At 37.9% G+C, this 22,823-nt stretch overlaps 1 protein-coding gene across 3 annotated transcripts in view; it reads left to right on the top strand.

Annotated features, from left to right (window-relative positions):
• The first annotated feature begins 4,048 nt into the window (after positions 1–4,048).
• Positions 4,049–22,823, top strand: part of spoon (spoonbill) — a 31,810-nt gene continuing 13,035 nt past the window's right edge. Inside the window, exon 1 of one of the 3 annotated variants that reach the window (XM_065476860.1) lies at positions 4,049–4,145. In XM_065476860.1, coding sequence (XP_065332932.1) covers positions 4,064–4,145 — 82 coding nt within the window. In that variant the 5' untranslated portion in view covers positions 4,049–4,063. Of the gene's footprint in view, positions 4,146–10,284; positions 10,453–20,003; positions 20,126–22,823 lie in introns of those variants that run through there. The other 2 variants (XM_065476862.1, XM_065476864.1) reach the window with 2 other exon arrangements.

The following is a 22,823-nucleotide window of genomic DNA, read 5'->3' as shown; positions in this document are numbered from 1 at the left end:
TATAAATTTTTCACGCAAATATATTTATTTATTAATATGGATAGAATTTGAAAATCAAAACCTAACAAACTTTAATTGTCTAACACAATATTATGATGCATTTTTTAAAGAAGCCTTCCCGATTAAAAAAGTGAAATTTTGTAAATATTCCAAAAAAATCGAGTGAATTTATTAATTTTTTTCACACAAAAAGTCCTAATTAATGCTACCAACAAACGGGCAAATTTTTAAATAAAGGTCGGAAGGACAAAAAATGGTCAAAAGGACGATTTTAGTCTGCTGGCGGAGCTGCGGCTGCACATGCATGTACGCACTTGCATGGAATGCCTGCTGCCTGCCTCTGTTGAGGCGGGGCGACGGACGGTGGCAGCAGGACTAGCGAATAGCGAACAGCAGCAGCAAGAGAATAATTAATTTATTTAGATTAATCCTGGGCGAAGTCGGTATATTCTTAGAATATTCTCAGATGAAATTTGTTATGCGGGATATTTGTAAAATATTTAAAACTTACATTATTGTGTTCTTCTCCAATGACCATATTTTTCAGCTTCTTCATCAAGTCGTTCAGGGTCATTTGGTGTTTTTTCTGACTGGCCTTGTGCTTGCTCCGCTTCACCACCTTCCCTTCTGTTACTTCCTTTCGCGTGACATTAATCCTGTTGATGGGCATTTTCTGGCCACCATCCAACAAAATTCCTGCGGGGACTAAGGTGGGCAAGATCACCCCGAGATGCTGAGCCTGTCGACCAGCCCAACTGTTGGCCACAGTAGTGACTGAGGAGCCGGCTGTTATGACCTGTTGCGGCTCAGAATTATTGATGAACGGTGCCTGCACCAACACCATCTGTTGCATCATATTCTGTGGAATCTGCAGCACAACCTGCTGTGTGTTGCCTCCCGTCTGAAATAGCTGCAGGGGGCTGATCCCCATCGGCTGGACCAACACCGTCGCCGCGTTTTGAGTTGGAACTTGCTGCTGCACGACAGCGGGCCTGGTGGGCATCAGTTGCTGCTGCTTCTCAGCCTGTTGAAGAAAAGAGTCGCTGTTCCAGTTTGTAAGCAGGGGTGCAGTGACCTCATGCGAGTCTTCCCTGGGCTCTATGGCAGTCGTGTCCTCCGCAGGGATGATTGCAGCGTTCGAGTTTGTAGGCAGAGGGGGTGTGACCTCCAGCAAGTCATCCATCTCGTTATCCGCAAGGATCATTGTTGCATCACCATTTATGAAGTTGGGAAGATCAAAGCCTGTGATGTCTTCTATCAGCTGGAGATTTGGGTAGAGCTCGTTTTCGCAGCCAGAAAATACATCTGTAAGAGAAAACAGATAGATAGAGAAATATATATATATCTGTGTGGTATGTGTGTGAAAAATAATTCACCCCTCCGCCCTCCGCGCGCAAAGGCGTGATTTTCACGAGACACCGCGCGATCTAACGAGAAAGTCCTCAGTGCAGAGTCAACCGCAGTTCCTCTTGGGGAATCTGCTGGTAGCATGGCTGATCAACGATGCACAACAATTATTAATGCGATCGTAATATCGACACGAAACTAAACCTCCTAAAACCCTGATATCTATAGATAGTGAGAGTTTTCCGATAAAATGCGGGTTTTTGCGAACCCTGTTACCGTCTTTTCTTATATGTGGCCTCGCGTGGTTTTTGCCAGTCTTTAGTTCTGATTTTTGATTAAACAAATAAGAACTCAGACTACTGGCAAACCAAAGAATCGGCCCACCCGGGATCAATTTGAGCCGCGCTGCGTTTTTCAGTACAAATTGAGCCGGAAAGTTAGCCTCGCTCGCGCTGCATCGCTGCGCGCTTGCAATATAGGCTCTAATAGAGATATTTATGTGTGACGCAAGGCCACAAGGCGGTTCGCAAAAACCCGCATTTTTCCGGAAATCTCTCACTAAATTGCAGAAAAAACCACGTGTATTTCTGATGAATTTTAATGGATGACAAAAAATAGGAATTTTATACAAATCAGTAAGAATGCCACTGGTTTCACCAAAAGACAGACATTTATTGTAACACAAACCACAATTTTCGAAAATTGCCGCCTTTTTTGGCGCGAAATGTGATCTGTTCGCGGTTAAATTTGGAAAAATGTGGAAAACCCAAAACTGGTGTTTTTTGCGCAAAAAATTCAGAGGTGTATTTTTGCGCATTACGAAATGGGCGAATGAACCCTGAAAATTACGCACTAAAATCTGATTGCTCTCATGTAAGTGATATAACAAAAACACAGAAATCGCGGCTGAACTCTGAGTTCCCACTATGGTTCCCACAATAAGGTAAACCATATGTTGGTCAAGTTTGACACCTCGGTATAAATAAAGGCAAATTTCGACTGCCACTTACCATGGAGACCGAGAAATTCGTCCGATTTCAACGCGAGCTCGTCGGCATCCAGGCCTCCAGGATTCATAGCCATTTTGCTTCTTCAGAAAAATTACGAGTCACGAGCACAAGTGAGCGTCCCCTGGCAAGATATGAGCAGAAGACTGCATTCACTCTATTATTTTTAATCTTTAGGTTTATTTCTAAATTTTCCTTGTCGGCACGGTAGGACCACTAATGATATCAGCCAATGTGCGCCGGCCAATGAGAGAGAAGAAAAATGATCATCTCACAATATCAGTAACGTCGCTATTTTAAGATAACGTAGCTATGTGTGAAGTTCGCCACTATAGTCTTTAGTTCCAGCGAGTATTAAGAGTATAAAATCCTTTTAGTCACTGAAGCGAGCCAAAATATCGGGATACATGCGGCGCAACAAATAGACGCGCAATGTGCACGGTGTGCGTTGGGCGCAAGCTGGAAAGGCGCACGATCAGCGGGTGTTGACAAATAAAGGGATATCTCGCGATTGGGACTCTGATGGATTGCCTGGACCTGGATCCTGGTCAGGGTTGCATTTGCTTACCACCCGGTTTTTTCAACACTGGTTTTAAACGGTTTTTACCACTAAACTTTTACAAATTTCTTGCGCAAGAATTGCAAGAAATAAATTTATTCCATTTTTTCCGGTGAAAATCTAAAATTATCGGTCGGAGTTGTCAACATTTCCTCCACTGTGCACATATTTTCTTAAATTGCCTAAATTTTCCTAAAATTTATCTCTGACTATTTTTCAAGTCGAGCCAATCAGCTAATAATTAGAAAATTATTGAAAAATAAGGTGAAAACGTTGCCTGCGCAAAACTGGTAAAAATTGAAAAAAAAACGTTTATTACCAATGCACTGCATTTTTTTTTAAAAAAAATCGGGTTTTTTGCAACCCTGATTCCGGTTAACAGAGCGGTAAGTGTCATTCATAGTATTTGTGGCAACGGCAATTATTACCCCCATACCAATTATTAGTATTGCAAAAATCGCTTTACAAATAAAACAATACAATTAAAATTCAACTTTTTTTCGGAATTGATTGGCAAATTTTAAAAAATGAAACTCTAATTTCTGCAAAAAAATCCTTTTTGAGTCGGGCTTCAAGCAGAGAGATGATTGGATACTAATATGTAAATATTTCAAAATAAATTTTCGCAACTATTTAAAATTTAAATTGTTATTGTCTTATTTTTCCTTTCTTGAAGATTTGGACGGTGTAAATATCTTTTATTATTGTTTTTTAATGCTAATTTAGTGATTTCCGGTCTCCGGAAAAATTCTACTAACCCATAAATGGCTTCATGTATATTTTCCTGCTGCTTTTTCGCCAAAAAACCAATGCTGCATACTTGCGTATCTCAAAATTTGCAAAATTTTGGTTCAATCCTGTTTTTTCCGAATCGCCCAATGGCCTGTTCACGTCATATATATCTATCGAAACTACCTCGATTACAACTCTTGTTTAATATCTGATGATAATAACGGAATTCATGTTCAAATAAAGAATGAAATCCATTTAATTCGTTTAAAAATTCGATTTCCCTTCCCTCATGCGGCGAAAATTATTCAAACCACAGCTGACTCTCCCGCCACGGCCGCCACTGGTGCTGCTGCTGGTTCGCGCAACTAACGGTAGCAGCACCGTTCAGCTGCGCTGCAGCATTGGCCGCTCACAATAAATGACAATCGAAATTCACACTCGTCCAAATCCAAGCCGTCGATTGGTCGTCGCTACTCCGCCGAACGCACGTGTGTGTTTTGGTGAGTAATTTTGACTTAATTCGGTGTCGGCCGCGACCAAACTCGAGCCAAACCCGATTTGGAGCGTCTGGCGGTCCGGTCGGGCCGAAATTCGGTCCGGTTAAGGGCCGCCAGGCCGACCTTTTCTGTCATGAATCGCCGGCCGTGCGTGCCACCGACATTATTTTCACCCCCGTCTGTTTTGTTCTGCATGGCAACATTCCCCCAACCACCAATCGTCGTTACCTGACAGGCACACAAAGGGATTTCTAAATCCGTCTCCCGCTGATACTGTGAAATAAAATAACAAAATCGACACAAAGCGGTTTTGAAACCTTTTGCAGGCAAGAATTTTACCAAAACAAAACATTTGTGACGTAATTCAACGGTAAGTTAAAATTTATTTCGTCATCTCCTTCAAAGGCAATAATTGAATAATTTGAAGTTCGATCCGGTCGACATCTGTAATATCACGATCCTTGGAGGGACAAGGAGGAAAAAGAGGCCGTTAAAATGGCAAAGCTGCGAATTAATTGCACGGCTGGTGCGCGGCGTGCTCGGCCGAGCGGCTGTTTTTTTTCTCCTTATCTCTCTGCGTCTTTCCATTCGGCGTTCGAACACCTTCGGAGGAGAAGCTTAATAAAATTCGTCCAATTCCGTCTTATCTGCCGCGATAACACCACATAGATTGGATATTAAATTTTTCGTCTTTCGGCGCCGACGGATGCAAACCGTGAGTGCTAATTATTATTTTCTACTCTAATTTATTTTTAAATCGATCAAGGCGTGGAGAAAGTCGCTTAATTCCTGATTTTAAAAATGGTTCACCTTTCGGAGGTGGACGTCTCGCTTCTGCATAATTTATTATTTTTTGCTCGGATGCTGATTTATTTGAAAGTCATCGTCGGATGGACCGGCCGGGATTTCCGTCCTCCTTGCCAATGTGCCACATTCTTAATAACGCGATTACACAGCGATTTTTTTTAATGGAATTTTGCTTTAAAGAAGAATTTGTGAACGCCGATTTTGGGTCAAGTTTTTGTTGTCTTATCTCTGCTTTTGGACGCTCGTAGGCAAATATGTATTTTACTGCGCGTTTCTAATTTAAACAAAAATTTGCGGAAAATTCCATCCAGTAATTTCCTAGGAAAAAAATAAAAAATAAAATTAGTTTTTGTCCGAAATTTTTTCTGATTTTTATTTTTTTTAAATTAAAACGAAGAATCACAGTGAAAACCTTTAATTAATTCGAAGAATTTTTAATGGTTGAAAAGAACTGAATTTTAAAAAAATAATTAACCTTAATTTTAATAAATTGACTCAAAATAATATTTTTAATTTAATAAATTGCAATTTTTTTTTACAAATTCACCACAATTTTGAATATTATTATTAAATATAGAAAAGAAAAATAGAAAATAAACCCAAAAAACACCTGCAGGCTTTTCTATTTTTTAAAATTGCTTTGTAGTCTAGAAATTTCAGATAAAATTTAAGGCGAGAACAATATTTTTAGGTTTTTAAGCCTGAAAAAGTGTAAATATAAATTTTCTTGTATCTCAAATATCTTTATAATTCTCCAGAAATTCGTAAAAACTTGATTCCGACTCCTCTCTTCGCGATCTGCCCACAAACGTGTGAATGTTGAGGAAAAATTACCTTAATTATGAAATAAATCGTGGTTTTACAGTTAGGAGACAATAAATGCTCAGCCTAATTTCTCACATAAATCTTACTGAATAAAAAATCTGAAATTAATTAAATAAAGCTCGAAATTATGATTGTTAAATGACTAAAAACTGATAATTTAATTAAAAAAAAAATACCTGAAAGAAAAACTCAGACTTATTGAGCTTTGGGATGTCTAGCTTAAATTAAAGATTGAAAAAATAAGCATAAAACAACATAAATGGAAAAAGATAATTAAAAAAAATAATAAATTTTATAATTTGGCAATTTCTTTGCTAATTTATCACAATATTGAGCATAATTTTTTTATAATTTCTAAAAAAATCGCCTTTTTTATTTTTTAAGTCAAGAAATTTCGGACAAAATTTAAGGCGTAGGGAAGCTTTTAATGTTTTTTCAGCCCGGAAAAGTTGAAAAATAAATACATTTAATTTTTCAACTCCTGATATTCGTACAAACTAACCAAAAATTAATTTTAACTTCTTTCCTCGGAGTCTGTCAAAAAACGTGTGAATTTTGAGCGAAAATTCTCTAAATTGTGAAATAAATCGTGGTTTTTACAGTTCATGATTAGTCGATTTTCTCACGTTTTTTTAATTAGAACGAAAATTCCTAGTAAAAAATATTTAAATAATTTAAAACTCCAAATTCTGATTGAAAAAAACCGATAATTTCATTTAAAAAAATAATTGGGATTTTTTAAAATTGATTTTTAAAATTTAAGGCGAAAGAAATATCATTGTTAGGCTTACAAGTTCGAATATTTCAAAATTAAAAGAAATATTTCGATCCCTTTCGTCGCGTTCTATTCAAAAGTGTGTGAATTTTGAAGAAAAATCACGGAGAGAATTTATTCTCCCGCTTGAAAAGCCAATTTTCTCAAACTTTTAATCTTTTTCCTCATTTTAAGGATTTTATTCAACGAATTAAATTAATTTTAAAATTCTTTCCGGCTTGTGTGTCGCAAATTACGTCTTCCTCCACGTGCAGCTTGGATTCGAGCGGAGATTCGCGAACAATCAGCAACGAGTGCTGTGTGATTATTGTCCTTTCGCCACACCGCCGTGCACTTACTAGTTTGATTCTTTCTCCTCCATCCATCCGTCCGTTCCTTGGTTGGCGTACATAATAAATATTGGACAATCGCGAGGCCGGGTTATTGGCCCGATTAGCATCCTTCATCTTGGCGCAGGATAAAAAGCAGCCGTTTCCACTCAGATGCACCCGTTCTTGATTGTTTTTTCTCTCTTTCTCTCGCGGCCACCTGGATTCACGGTGAATGGCTGCGTGTTTAACGCTTTAAAAAAAGGGAAAAAAGCATTCCTCTCGGAAATGAATCAGTTATCAGGTGTGAAATGTCGTTAATGCCCTCAAATCCAATCGAAATGCATCTGAGACACTTACAGCCGCCATCTTGCCCCTCTCTGCGCGGCCACGAACCATTTATTATTTTTTTTATTAGGCAAAGGTTGGAAATTTGTAGGAATCTATTTTTTTAATTCCTAATGTAAAAAAATAATTATATTTCAATTTTTCCCGGGCTGAAAAATCAATTTTTTGTAAATTAAAATTTTTTAAATTTATTTTCAAGGATTTAATTTAGTTTTTCCTGATTTTAACCTAAAATTCGATGAGGGAAAATCATGAAAATTATTATTTAAATTTTTCCAAGGCTGAAAAATCCATTTTCTGTGAATTAAAAATTTTTAAATTCATTTTCAAGGATTAAATTTATTTTCCCTTCAATTAGAACAGATTTTCACCCATTAGAAAATATTTTCCAACCTTAAATTCTCCTTTCCTCGATTTTCAGGGTAATTCGACACGATAAGACAGGCGCATTTTCTTTTTTAAAAAAATAAGGACAAAACGATAACGCAAGTGGCGACCTTGGTTTTTCGTTTTCGTTTCCCCCGGCCGCTTTTGACGAAAAGGGCTTTTGTTTTACTCGAAACCGGATTATTTGCGAAGCATCACTTTTTATTTTTTCTTTCACGCCGGCTGAAATTTTGCGAGCAGACTGCACAAGACGCGAGTCTGTCGGCAGGCCAATTTTCCAATTACGGACAAAACGTACGCGAGTACTCTCTCTAATAGCCACTTGAAGATTCGTCTCGCTCCGCTTTTAGACCAGTCATGCAATCGCGCTGCAACTAGATTTAACGACCACATCAGTCTGGAAAGTAACTCTCGCGATTAATTAATAATTCTTGTCTATTTGAAGATGCGTTTCCTATAGAAAATGATTTTTTTCTATTTTTTTTATCTTTTCTTTCTTCTTCGCTTGTAAAACTTAATTTTTAAATTATGTATTTCATTCCCGGAAATTACAATTTTATTAAATTTGGTCAGGGCAATGTTCTTAAATGAGGAAATTTAATTTTAAAATTTATCCAATTGTTATTTATCTGGTCGTAGGGTTGGAAAATATTTTTTTTAATTTTTGCAACTTTTTTAGGCACTTTTTGGAATTATTTTTTAATTATTTGCTCGTGACCTCGTCTTCAAATATTGCCATAAAAATTTTTGGAGAAATTGAGGCAGAAAATAGCAATTAAAGAAGGAATTTTTACCTCTCCGACCGCAAAATTTAAGATTTTCACCTAGAAAAAAATTGAAAAATTCATTTCTTGCGCCAGAAATGGTGTAAAAACCGGGCAATAAGCAATTGCAATCCTTAATTTCTGGAGGGATTAATAAAAAATCTGAAATTTTTATTTTTTACTATTTCGAAATCGTACAAAAATATTTTCTAATGATAAAAAATCTGTATTTCGGGGCCCAGATGGGACCCGATGGGCCAGACCGAGCCAATTTGGGAACCAATCGATGCCCCTTAGTTGGGCGCATCCACCCGTGTGTGGTTTTCCAAAATCGGATCAAATTTCGAATTTTCACGAATTTATTTCGTCCAATTTTTCTAACAAAGTAAAAAAATGGGTTTATTTTTATTAAAATTCGGCTTTTCATCCGATCGTGAACCATGACCCCTTATTGGACAGGTCTTTGACCTGCGGTACCCTTGTGACCTTTTTCAGGGTAACCCGACCTGAGATCCGCTCCTAGTCCGGTTTTTTAACATAATGTGACATTTAAAACCTTTGTTTTCGGGGCCCAGGTGGGGTCCTATGGGCCGGAGTAGGCTGATTTTAGCACAAATCGATGCCCCTTGATGAGGCGCGTTTGCCCGTTTGTGGTTTTTCAAAATCGGACCAATTTTCAAATTTTTACGATTTTTCGAAAAAGTAAAAAAAGGTTTATTTTTATTAAAATTCGGCCGTTTGTCCGATCGTCGACCACGAACCCTCAATGGACAGGTCTTTGATTAAGCTTTGACCTGGGATACAAAAGCGACCTTTTTCAGGGTACCCTAACCTGAGATCCGTTCCCAGGCCGTTTTAAACTTTTGTTTTTGAAGCGCAGGTGCGGCCCTGTGAGCCGGATGGCACCGATTTTAGTAGCAATCGATGCCCCTTGTTGAGGCGCCTAAATATTAATTTTATTAGGAAGTTTTTACCGCTCTGAACGCAAATGATAGATTTTCACAGTGGTAAAGTGGAAAATTTCTTTTCTTCCGCCAAAAATTGGTGAAAATTCAGTGGCTTTAAAAAACCGGATGGTAAGCAAATGCAACTCTTTCTGGTTTAAACATTTCTGAATCTTAGAATTTTGACTTTTTGCCAAGATTTTTTTGCGAAAACGTTGGAAAATATTTTCTTATTGGTCAAAATTTTATTTTGATCGAAGGGAATAAAAAATTAAACCCCTAAGTTTTAGACAAATGGATTTAAAATAATTTAATTTACATTACAAAAATCATTGGACCATTGAAAATGTTTTTTCAGACTTTGAAAATTTTTAAATATAATTTTCAGGTTTTTAATTTTTTAAATAATAAATTTGGGTTTATCGAATTAAAGGTTAAAAATTAAAAATAAAAATATGGCAGTAAAAATATCTGAAACTTTAATATTTTTCCTCAATTTTAAGAAATTTAAAATTAATTTTTAGAAATTTCCATCCTTTTTCAGTGCACCGCTGCCTCCTGTTTTTCTGGCTTTCAAACCTAAGAAGATCCCTTGCGCCTTTAAATTATAAAGAAAAGAATTAATCGTCGAAAAATAAGTTATTTTCCTAGCCTTTCAAAATAAAATTGCGTCTTCTCCTTGACCTGCCGGTGCGGCTGCTGCTGCTTCTCTCTCAGGCTGATAAACAAACAAAAATTTGGAGTGTTTTGACGTGCGAGGGGCACCTGTGGTGGCCGCCGCCGCGACCGTCGTCTTTCTTAATTTCTATTTCATTTCGCGCGGGGCAACGCATGCGCCCGCCCGCGCCCGGTGTGGGTCGCGCCACGTGTGTTTCTCTCCGACGCACACACACACGGGACGAGGAGGAGGAGAGCGAGAGAGAGAGAGAGAGAGAGAGAGTCTGCAGCAGCGAGCGAGCGAGCGAGCGGCACGCAGACCCGGCATTTTCCCAAAGCAGCAGCAGTCGGCCAGGCGGGACACTCGGTGTCGCATCGGCAGTCACTCTAGTGCGTCCCTTTCACACAAGGATATTACTCTAATTAACCCTTAAAAAGGGATTTCGGACGTCCCGCTCGGCTGCCCGAGGAGGCAGCGAACGCCAACATGGCACGGTAGGACCACATTTTCTTGAAATATATTTTTTTTATACAGAAAATAGGAAAAAATTGAGATTTGCTTAATTTTTAATTTTATTTGCTTATAAAACTTCTTATTTGTCAAATTTTAATTTTTAAAAACCTGAAGATTGATTTTTTTAACTCTAAAAATTAAATTAAATTGAAATTTTTGAATTAAAAATTTTTAAAAAGCCGGAAAATTAATTTTTAAAATTTTCCAAGGCTGAAAACTTTAATTTCTAACTCCAGGATTTTTTTAAATCAATTTCTCCCTCATTTCTGGCTTCAATTTAAATTTTCCCTGCAAACAGGACAGATTTTCAACCATTTCGAAATTATTTCGCAACGTTTTCGCCAGTTTCCAGAATTTTCCGTGCAAATCGGAAGCTGCCTTTCATAGGAAACGAGCGTGATTGCCATTCTGCGGACTAAATTCTAAATTTTCCTGCTGGCAACTGCGCACAATTTTCCCTGGAGCAGTTGTTTTAAAAGTTTCTCGCGAATCTCGGCGGCGGCACCGGAAGTGCACTCGTATTATTATTGTTTCGGCGCGGCTCGAAGGAATTGAATTCGCCGATCGGTCGCTGGCTCGCGGCTGAAAATAGAGAAGGAAATGCTGTCGTTCGGCGCCGCGTCCTCGATTCACTCAAATTGGGAAATAATCCTGCTTAAAAATAGGTTGCAAAAGAAAATTGTTGTGTCGAAACCTCCAATTCTTTGAAAACAAAATAAACCCCTATTCACATTTCCAAATACGCGGAAAGAAAATAATAAACTGGAGCCCCCATGCAGCTCCTTTCGAGTTATGAAACAAAAAATAATGCGGGGCGCTTCATTGTTAAAAGGCTCTGGGCGATTGTTGCGGTTGCTATGGGCTTGCGTTTCTTCCTCCCGAACCAGTTTCTTATTTCTATCAGCCGATCAGAACTCGGCACTCGCGGCACGCACTCTTCCGAAAGAAAATTTGGTTCGCGTACATTTTTTTTTATCGCCTCGGGAGGGACGGCAGGGCAGCCGAACGAAGCCACCTAACGTGCGCTGACCCGGTGATGTAACGCCCGAGAAACTCACTCGCGGGCAAAAAAAAAATAAAAAAAATCAAACATGCATGCAGGCATGGCACACGGGAGAAAGGCCGGTAATTGGCTTTTCGCCGCGCACTTTTCATTTTATAACCGGCAAGGGCTGAAAAATGGTAATTTTTATGTTCATGTCAGTTGAATTGGGGTTTTCTTGCTGTTTGAATGTCAAAATCATCATATTTAAAATTAAGTTTGATTTATTTTCGTAAAAAAACTACATTTTAAGCCTTCTAAATTCAAATATTTTTCCAAATTTTGTGAAAAATCCCTTCTGGCCTTATAAAAAAATCGAAACTCTTCCTTAATAGGTTTTTCGTTTGGCATTTTAAATTTTAAAACTGGCAAAGGCTGAAAAATTGATAATTTTTATGTTCATTTTATTAATTATTATTTTTTTAATTAAATTAAACGTTTTAAAATACAAAATCTTATGCCTTTTTTATTTTTAGAACTGCCAATTATTGTTTTCTGGCTGGTTAAATCTCTAAATCCTTTTTTATAAATTTTGTATATTTAAATAACAGTGATTTTACAAATAATTAACTACGTTTTGTCTTAAAAATTTGAAGTTTTTTCTGATGTGGCTAAAAATCCATTTTTCCTTAAAAAAATAAACGTCCAGAATTGGCTTTTCGGCTCGCACTTTTCATTTTAAATCCGGCCGATGCTTCAATTTTCATGCAAATTTAAGTAAAAACATTTTTAACCGAATTTATTCTAGTAAAGTCTAAAAATGCTAATTAAAAATATTTTTTTAATGAATCAATGGTTTTAGAATAATAAAAACTATATTTTTTGTTTTAAAAATTCAAATATTTTTCCAAATTTGGCTTGAAAAACAGCTTTTTGCCCTAAAAATATTTAGAATCTCTTCCGTAATTGGCTTTTTGGCTTGAACTTTTCATTTTTAAATCTGGGAAGGACTGAAATATGCTTCATTTTTTAAGTAAAATTTTAGTTTTTTTTTATTTTAAACTGAATTAATCATAATTAAAAGCCAATAAATGTTTTTTCTGAATGGTTTAATCTCAAAATCTTTACTTTTTAAATTTATTTGTATGTATTTAAATAAAACTACGATTTAACAAAAATTAATTACATTTTTAGCTATAAAAATTCAAACTGGTTAAAATCCCTTTATTCCCATATTAAAAAATGAACTTTCGTAATTGCTTTTTAAAACTGGCAGAGACTGAAAATTTGAGGTAAAATCTTTTTTTTATTTTTTTAAACTGAATTTAACGTTTTTAAATGCAAAAATTATATGCTATTTTAATTTCAGACTGACCAAATTATATTTTCTAGCTGGTAAAAACTCAAAATCCTCATTTTTAAATTTTATTTTGATAAAAATTATTTTAGAAAAATATTAATTCAATTTTTAGTCTTAAAAATTCAAATAATTTTTCCAAATTTGGTGAAATAATTGTCCAATGCTACTTTTCGGACTGAAAAAAATATTCCCCCTTTTAATAATTTTTCCTCTAAGATAAAATGAACCTTTGACGTCAACCTGAAGCTGAACCGTTCGCAGAAAGAAAGAAAAAAATGATTTAACATTTAACAAGGCGCAATCAACGGTGTCCAGGTTGCCGCCCATGGAAACGACGAGTTGCGCCGAAACTTTGAGATCAGAATCGAGCGAAATAATAATAAAAATAATTTTCCGGAGAACGCGAAAAGCGAGTCTTGTTGTCTTGCGTCTCGCTCGAGTCTCGAGTCTCTGGGCGGCCGGGCGGGCGGCAGACACCCGACTCATTTCATTGTGCTGCTTTTCAAGGAGCGCTGCGCACGAAATAATGTTTGTTGTTTGTTGCCGGCTGGCCGAGCGAGCGAGCGAGCGAGCGAGCCGCCGTGAGAAGGGCTGCATTTATGATAATCGGAATGCACGTTAGCTCCTAGCCAAACGGGCCGCGCGAGTAAATAAGCCCGGCATCTCACCACGAGACGCAAAGAGAGATAGTTCTACGGCTTTACTTCACACTTAACACCCAAAAATACTTGAAAAACTAATTTTTAATTTTATTAAAAATGTTTAAAATAACTATTCAGCTGCACAATTAATTAAATCACGAGAAAAAATTAAAATCGCTCGCAAAAACATGATTTTATTGATTTTTTTTTAATATTTAAATTTTTTTATTTAAGAAGAATGGTGAATATCTCGAGTTCTAATTAATCTAGAAGCTTAAATTTAGTCTCAAAAGATGCCTTATTGCATGGCAGACATCTTTCAGCTGTACGATATTTTATTTTGAATTTTACAAAATTTAAAATGAATATATAGTGCCTTTTTTTTTTTTTTTTTTTTTTTTGAAGAGTGGAAGTCTAGCTAATTCTGAAGAATTATCAGCTGGTAATTGGCACAACTAATACAATCAAGTGCAAAAAAAATCGGCTCTGCGAAAACACGTTTTTTTACCAAAGCAAACGAAAGCCTTTTTTAACCTTTCGAAAGGAAAAAAATCAGATAATTAAATAGAACGTGTGGTTTACAAAATAATCGTAATTTTATTATTTAACCCTTTAAAATTATTGAAAATTTGAAATGGCTTTCCTGTCAAATCGTCCGCAATTTCAATTTTTTTTAAATTTTATTTATTTATTTTTAAAAAATGGTGAATTTCTTGAGTTTTAATTAACCTAGAAGCATAAGTTTGGTCTCAAAAGATGCCTAATTAGATGGCCGACAACTGTTATCTTCACAAAAAAATTTTATTTCGAATTTTCCAAAATTTAAAATGAATTTTCGCAATACCAATATTTTTTTTTAAATCTGAAAATCGAGCCAATTCATAAGAATTTTCTGCTGGTAATTAAACAGCAGCACAATTAATACAATCACGTACAAATTAATTTGGTATTTAAATGAAAAATTCTTGGTCTGACACAAATGAGCAATTATTTAACCAAATTCCTCGGAAGGAAAGTCCTTTGCATTTTTTCCTCGAACACGTGCTGTTTTATGCCGCGACAAAGGCCTTTTTAAATATTTCAGATAGCACAATCACGGTTTGCCGGCCACTTAAAAAGTAATTGCTTTTTTCCAGTGATAATTCTCACTCTCCAGCTTGATTTTCCTGCTTGATAAATAAATAAATAGGAAAAAAACTCAGGCACTGCCATCTTGCCCATATTTATCTGACAGTTAAAAGACCAAAAAATCGATCTTTGCGTCTCCCGTTGATTTGAACAAAAATAAATTCTTCCTTTTAAAAATACAAGCTTCGTAGTTGAGGTGCAAATTGGTGCATGCACGATTGTTTGGATTTTGAGTCAGTGGCGATTCCGCGAAGTGAATCACTCGGCATATATTTAATTTGGAGTTAGAAAAAGCCGCGGCCAATATATAATTGCCAGCGTCCACAGCGGCGGCTCGAGTGCAACTTGAATGGCGGCGAAACGTCACCAGCCATTCAGTTTCCTCGAGCGTGGCGAGCAAAATTTGATTGAACGAAATATACGGATAAATATTTTAAGTGGCCGGCGGCTATATAAAATAGTGCTTTCTGTTGTGAGTGGCAGGTGCAGCGTCTGTCTGATCGGCTGGCTCTCAGCAGACGAGATTTTCGAGATGCGATCATTATTTATTTCCTGCTGCGTTACTTTCAAATTGCTCCTTTCTCCTCTGCGCTGCCAGCCAGCATTCCGCAAACTCGATTCCGACCAGCCAGCCAGCCAGCCACACGAATCTGAGTCTGAAAATGTAATCACTATACACAAATTGGCCCTTTTCTCATTTTCCTTCCCTCCAGCTGCGCCCAAAATCAAAATAAATTGATTTTTTAAATTTCTGCAAGCGTCCGAGCTCGAAATTCCCGAGAGCTGTCGTAAAATGGTAATAATTATTAGCGGCCGCTTTTGCAGTAAATTCATCGTGGTGCAGCGCGCGCACAGGTGGCCGGCTAACCTTGGCAGTCGTCGCCATCTTGGCTCAAATTCTATCCGACGGAGAATCGAGAGCATTTTTGCACCGACCGGACAGGACACCTACTCGCCCGACCGGCTCTCCATCCTGCGCCGCACGGCATTTGTATTCGCGTCAGACTCCACGTCCACCACCGACCGAGTCGTGATTTACGATTTTTGCCGCGAATGTGTGCACCAGGATTATCCTCGACCTGACCGGACCTGACTTAGCACTCGAGAAAATCGTCTTTTCGCTCGAAATTCCTCTTTGACCAATTTTTAATTAGAATTTAATCGTTTTTTATGTTTCTAATTATTCCTCAGGGTCGAAATAGGTGGGGTAAATCATTTTTCAGGTCAGAAAATGTTTTTTTGGCGCGCAAAACGTTTAAATCTTTTTGTCACTACTGCGCATGCGTCCCCCCACTCCTCTGACGTCACAGCCTTGCTTCCTGCTTGGCTGTGACGTCAGAGGGGCGACGCATGCGCCGTAGCGACAAAAAGATTCAAACGTTTTGCGCGCCAAAGCAACGTGCGTTTTGCTTTCACGTCAAAAAACGATTTTCCACCTGAAAAATTATTTTAGACCCTCGGGAACCGATTGGAATATAAAAAAATGTGGTTTCAGTGAGTCTTTAATTATAAAATCCTTTCTATCGTTGGCAATAATTATGTATTACGGCTTTGCCAATTTCTCAAGCGTTGAAATGTCAAAGCTGGATTTTGCTCGTGCTCCGACGTGGAATTTGAAGATGATTGCGGCTAGGTGAAGGTGAGGAAACAATCTGCGCCAATTACGGCCTGCACACTCGTGAAAGTCTTGACTTTAGACGACGATTACCCGCATCACATTCTAAAATAAAATATAAAAAAATGAATGCACCAGTTGGCGAGTTGAACTGCCGACCGACCTTCATCGAAAGAAAGGAATAATCGAGACTGCACCGATTTAATCGGGAGCCGAGCCCAAAAATGTGTTTACGAAAACAAACTAACACGTGATTAAAGGGAAATTTAATTATAATTTTAGAAAGACGATTGACTAATTTTTTCTCAGCTCCAAATCACAGCTGGACCATCAAATCAGCACGAATCATGCAATAAATCGATTTAAAACTGTTAAAAAGTGCAAAAACCGTCTAAAGTCGTCCAAAACACGTCCAAAAGCCGTCTTTAATACGTCCATTCTGACTATTTCGTTTAAAAGTGTCTAAATTTATCCGAAAACCAGTCTCCCGAATATAACCTTATAAAATTTTCTAGTTTGTCTCGAAGGATTGGATTTTAAAGTAAATCTGGCGGCCGCGCGAATCTTCGAAACTTTGGTCTTTGGCGCTAATCATCAAGAGCAAATTTCCAGTCGGGGCCGCGGCGAAAATTGCCGTTCGAAAGCAAGCATCGCCGTGATTATTCCTGCTGCTGCTGCTGTTGCTGTTGCCGCTCGGCGAAATTTACAGCTCGTTGCTCCGCGGCGGTGTCGAAGAAGTAGTTGGTTGGCTCGAGGAATAAATTCCAGCCGCTAAAGCCCCAGCACCACCTGCACGCTTTGCTGCTGGGCGTGGTGCTCGGTGCGCGCAACTACTCGCCAAAATGACCGTACAACAAACCGCAGATAGATTTCCCCTTTTCTTTCTTTCTTGTTATTATTATTTATCTGTCAGACGGACAGACGCGGTCCTATTGATTTACTTCAAGACTTGGTCGTCGCTATCCACTCGAGCAGAGCCGAGAACGAGAAGAAGTTTAGTGTAGCTTGTTCTCGTTCGTTTTATTGCCCTCGTGCTTTTTTGAATTTGAACATTAATTGTTTTACGCCTTGTTGCCGCCGCGCCGTAATTCGATTCTGCGCCGCACAAAACGCCGGCATTTGTTGCTAGTCCGGTTTTCCAGCCGACTAAAAATTTATTTCTCTCACCTTAACAATTCTAAAATGGATCTGAAATCACAAAATGTCCAATTTTTTGCTCAAAAAATTGAGGGAAAAATACACTGAACAAACGATCCCTTCTTTAAAAATTCAGGTATTTCTGCCGTTCGTTCTTTCGACCTCTACAATTTTTGAGTTTTAAAATGAACAATAATTGTTTTATTACTTCTTGACGCGGCAATTTGATGCTTTGCTGTTGATTCTGGCACAAAATGCCGGCTTTTATGCTGTCGGTCCGGTTTTTTTTTAGGGAAAATTGCTTGTAAAATACTCTTTTTTATTTTTATTTCTGGCCAAAATTGCGCCAAATTTTAAAATTCCGAATTTAACCGGTTACGCCCCCTTTTTTAGCAAAGGAAATTAATTGTGCACTTCAAGGGTGGGAAAAATTATGAAAATTTAATTGTGAGAAGATAGAAAATAGTTCTTTTGAGTCTTGAAAGTTATTTTTTATTTTTTCAAAAATTGCAGGTTTTCGAAAGGGGTGTTTGTTTGACCTGATTAAAATTCAGCAGTTTTAAGTAGCGTCAAAAACTGCCTAAATTCAGAAAGCTGATTAAATTTACAGTTTTTTTTCCTATTGAGCATATTCTTCTCAAATTTACCATTTTCGCACAAAATTCGTCTGAAAATTCAACTGGCTGTTAGAGAACCTTTAAATACAAAAAATTAAGTAAATTTATTCGTAAATCAACTGAAATTTGTTTTAAATTTTAATTTCTGTAGGATTTTGTGGAGAAATTCAGTCTTGAAATCAAGTTGAAAGTCGTGTTTTCTATTTGAAGCGATTTATAAATAATAATAAAACTTTATTGGAAATTACACGTTGGTTAAGATTGCATTTTCTCATTCCGCGCGCGGGATAATTCGAGTGTCGAGATGAAAGCTCTTCATTTCTCGCCGCGTCTATCTATATATTTAAGTGATTCGGCTCGTCTCGAGTCTCGAGTGTCGATGGCATGGAGCGAAGAATGCGGCTGCGGCGAAAGGTGGCAGGCAATAAAGCACTCGTTGGCGCGTCGTGTCGAAAGAGAACGCATGCGATGCAATTCACATTCATGTCGAATAAATTCATCCATAAACTGGTTGAAACGAGGCGCAACCCCCTCAGGCCGAGACTGTAGTAATTACCATGCAATTACTTATCTCGAAATAGAATGGAAAATTTAATAATAAAAATAAAATCTGTTATGACTCGAACACGACGCAGGAAAATTGCGAGTTTTAAATAAATAAATAAAGGCCAGTAAAAAAGTTGGCACTGAATTATGCTCTTGTTGTTGTTTGTTGCTGCGGGAATAAATATTTATTTTTATTATTTTCAAGGGAAAAGCACTCATGCTTGGCGTTCATCCAGAGAGCAATAAAAACTATACTTTCTTTCCAGAAAAATAAATCAGGCGGAAAAATTAAACGAGCTGATTTATCCAGCAATTTCCTTGTTTAGGAAAGGAAATTTACGTGATAGTAAAAAAGCACATTGGGAAATGTTGGCTTGCACAAAATGGACTTTATGATGGAGCAAAAATAAATAAGCAAAACAAACGAAAACTTTTAGCATGTCGAAATAAAAAGGGACATAATTAAATAGAACGTGTAGTTTAAAAAATATTGTTCAACGCCTTTTAAAAATATCGAAGTTTTGAATTAGATTTCGCCAGTTACCGGACGGCTCCTAGGGGAATTATTAAAATAAATTGAAAGATTATTAGGCTTTTCACGCAGCGGGGGCGCAGAGACCCCGCTTCAGGGTCCGGAATTTCACCACGAGTCCGAAAAACATTGGTTTTTCCCTCTACGACGCATAGGAGCCGAGTTATTAATTTTTTAATTTGAAAAAACGTGAATTGGACGTTACAAAATTATGGTTTATGGGGTCCTTCCGGGGCCCTGTGGGCCCAACGGCGAGGATTTGGGCACCTACCCATGCCCCTTATCAAGACGCGTTCAACCGTGTGCAGTTTTTCAAAATCGGACCATTTTACGAATTTTCACGATTTTTTAAATGTCCGAATTTCTGAAAAGTCCAAAATTTATATTAATTCAATGAATTGATGGATTTTAAGTCGCAAGGTCTTAAACGAAAGGTCTCGCCAAGCCCTATCCCCTGACGTACCCTGTTGAACCTTTTTCAGGGTACCCCACCCTGAAATCGGTCCTAAAAATTCGATATAATTTTCAAAATCATTTTTAATTAACTGCAAAATAATTAAAAAGAAAATAATTCATGTGTTTCGGTAAAATGTGGGCTTTGCGAACCCTGGGAGTCATCCCTGAGGTCAGAAAATTCCTACCCTGGTGAGAGGGTAGTTTTTTTCAAAGATTGACAATAATTTTCTGATTTTTTCCTATTTTTTTTAAACAATTCAGGTGACAAAAGAGCATTATTTATTTTCAAAGTGTTTCGATTTTCGATGGCGAGGGTTGAGGGTTGAGGCAGTTGGGTTCCGGGCGGCTGGTTGAGGGGTGCAATGCTCTTTCTCTCTTTCCGTCTGTCTGCTTTCGCGTGCACCCCCGACCCGCGCCGCGTCTGGCTGTTTGCACGTTGAGGTAGAGCATGACCCCGACCTTGGTGCGTGGCGCCGCCGCAGTGCCACCGTCGCCGCCGCCGCCGCGCGAGAGAGAGAGGGTATCGATCTGCCGGCCTCCGCACCCTCTTTGTCGCGACGAGCTGCTCGTCACGTGGGTTTCGCCGCCTCCGCTTCAATTCGCTTCACTTGCAACGCCGCCCCCGGCCCCTTTGGACCATGTGAGTACTGAGTAGCCCCCGAGGGTGCAGCAATTCAGATTTAGGGGTTGATTGGAGAAAGGTCTGGTTTTGGGGGGGAATTTGCGGTTTTTCGGGGGAGCGTGGGTAGGGTGTGGCGCCGCTGACGCAACCCTTCCACCAGGGTGCCGGTTTCTAGAAATTTCTCTGCGTTGATTCGGGTTTTTGTGTTTGAATTGCTTCAAAATCGGGTTTTATCAGCCGGATTTTGGAGATAAAACGGAGAGGCTCCCCGGAAAATCGCATTGCACCAAATTTTCTGAATTTTCCGAGCCCGAAATCATTAAAATCGGGCATTTTTAAGCATTGAAAACGTTGCCAAAAATTATTTTTCCTTTCCTCTAGAAAGGTGTGAAGCCAGTTTAATTTTAATGAAGCAACTCTAAAAATGAGAATATTTATTTTTTAAATAAAGTAAACCAATTAAATATTATGAAAATTACAATTTCCAAACAATTATTAACCAATTCTAGCAGCAATTTATAAAAAAAACGTATTTAAAAATTTTTAGATATCAAAATTACTCTTCAAACCTAAAAAACTTTAAGAAATCAGTTTTTTAAATTTATTTTCGTCAATTTTATACGATTGTTATTTTTAGAAAATATTCGACGTGTTATTTATTTCTCCATCCTACTTTTAGAAGTTATCTGAGCCGATTTAGATAGCGTTTAAGCCAATTTTTATTTTTTATTAATTTTTTGGGACCAATTTCTGGGTGGGGTACTCTGAAAAAGGTCGTCAGGGTGAGTCAGGTGATAGGGCTCGGTGAGACCTTTCGTTTAAGACCTTGTGACTTAAAATCCATCAATCCGTTGAATTATTCGGAAATTTTGAGATTTTCGGAAATTCGGACATTCAAAAAATCGTAATAATTCGAAAAATGGTCTGATTTTTAAAAACTGAACATAGTTGCACGCGCCTTGATAAGGGGCATCGATTGGTGCCCAAATCGGCATCGCGTGGCCCATTGGGCCCCAAATGGGCCCCGAAAACAAAAGTTTGTAAAGTCCAAATCACGTTTTTTCCCATTTAAAAAATTAATAACTCGGCTCCTATGCGTCGTAGAGTCAAAAATCAATGTTTTTTGGACTCGTGGGGAAATTCTGCCCGACATTTGCCACGCAAATAACAAAAAAGCATATTATTTATTTAGTGAAAAATGCTTATTGCGTTCTCGCTTCTGAGGGAACATTAAAAATGCTTGTCAACCTGACTAAAAATCATACCTCTGGGCTTTTTCTATTACGTCTTGAAATGAAAATCGTTTAAAAATGCGAGAATAATTTTTCCCTCGAGAAAAAACCAATTTTCCGTGAATTTTATGAAGAAAAAAAAATCGTTTTTTCCTTTGTAAAATAAAATTGTATTCAATAAATCATCCCCAGCAGCCAGAAATGGATCAACACTCCGGCCTATCAAATAAATCCATCAAACCCCTCATTTTCTTAACCTTGCTCAACATTCCTATTCAAGCTTGAGAAAAATAGATTATTTTGAAATGCCTGTTTATTATTATTCGCTCTTTCCTTTGTCAATAATAATACACTTGTCTTCTTGCATCCCCTGGGGTGCACGCCGGTTAACCCTCCCCGTTGAGCCGCGCACAAAAGAAACACTTCTTGCAAAAGCTATTTTAAGCCTGCTTTTGTCAAATTTAATATTGTATCTATCGTCACTTTGTTGCCTCCACTGTATTTCGAAATAAATAAATGAATTTGTTGAACCTGCCGAGCTGAAGGTTTTCACGACGAAAAACTGAAACTCGTTTTTAATTAAAATCGGCCGAGCTGGCTAGAGAAATCATTTATTATGACAGATAGACGATTCCCTTTCTCCGTTGCATTATTTTAATCACGCGCGCGCCAGATGAAACTTTATGCATAACGGAGGAAAAGTGCGCGCAAATGCCACGCTTCATCTTCAACGTAAGGTCACGCCAATTAACACACTCGACTTTCTTTATTTCTTTCTGATCAGAAATCAGAAATAAGACAGTGGACTCTAGGTGGAATTAAAAGGTGGGTGTGGCTGCTTTGTTTCGCCAATCGCCGGGTTTACTGACCTCGCACACTCGATTATTGCTGCCAGGTTGAGAGCACACATCCCACGACCAAGCTCGACCGACCCGTGCGTGCGTGCCTCCTGATAAAATAAAGATTAAGAGCGGGTTTAGTTAAATTAGTAAAAAATATTAAATTTTTTGTTAATTGTGGGGCAAAAATCGGGCAAAATTATAAGAAAATGAGGCAGAATTTCCCCACGAGTCCAAAAAACATTGGGGTTTCCCTGTACGACGCATAGGAGTCGAGTCATTAATTTTTTAATGTGAAAAAACGTGATTTGGACATTACAAAATTTTGTTTTTGGGGCCCCATTGGGGCCCAATGGACCAAATGATGCCGATTTGGGCACCAATCGATGCCCCTTATCAAGACGCGTGCAACCGCGTGCATTTTTCAAAATCGGACCAATTTTCGAATTACTACGATTTTTTGAATGTTCGAATTTCCGAAAAGCTCAAATTTTCTAATAATTCGACGGATTGATGGATTTTAAGTCACAAGGTCTTAAACGAAAGGTCTCGCCGAGCCCTATGACCTTAATCACCCTCACCTACCCTGACGACCTTTTTCAGGGTACCCTACCCTGAAATCTGAAATTAAATTTTTTATTAACT

Source organism: Cloeon dipterum, chromosome 1 (assembly GCF_949628265.1).
Source record: "Cloeon dipterum chromosome 1, ieCloDipt1.1, whole genome shotgun sequence".
NCBI lineage: Eukaryota > Metazoa > Arthropoda > Insecta > Ephemeroptera > Baetidae > Cloeon > Cloeon dipterum.
Note: the sequence above shows the minus strand (reverse complement) of the source record. Positions and strands in the feature narration are given on the sequence as shown.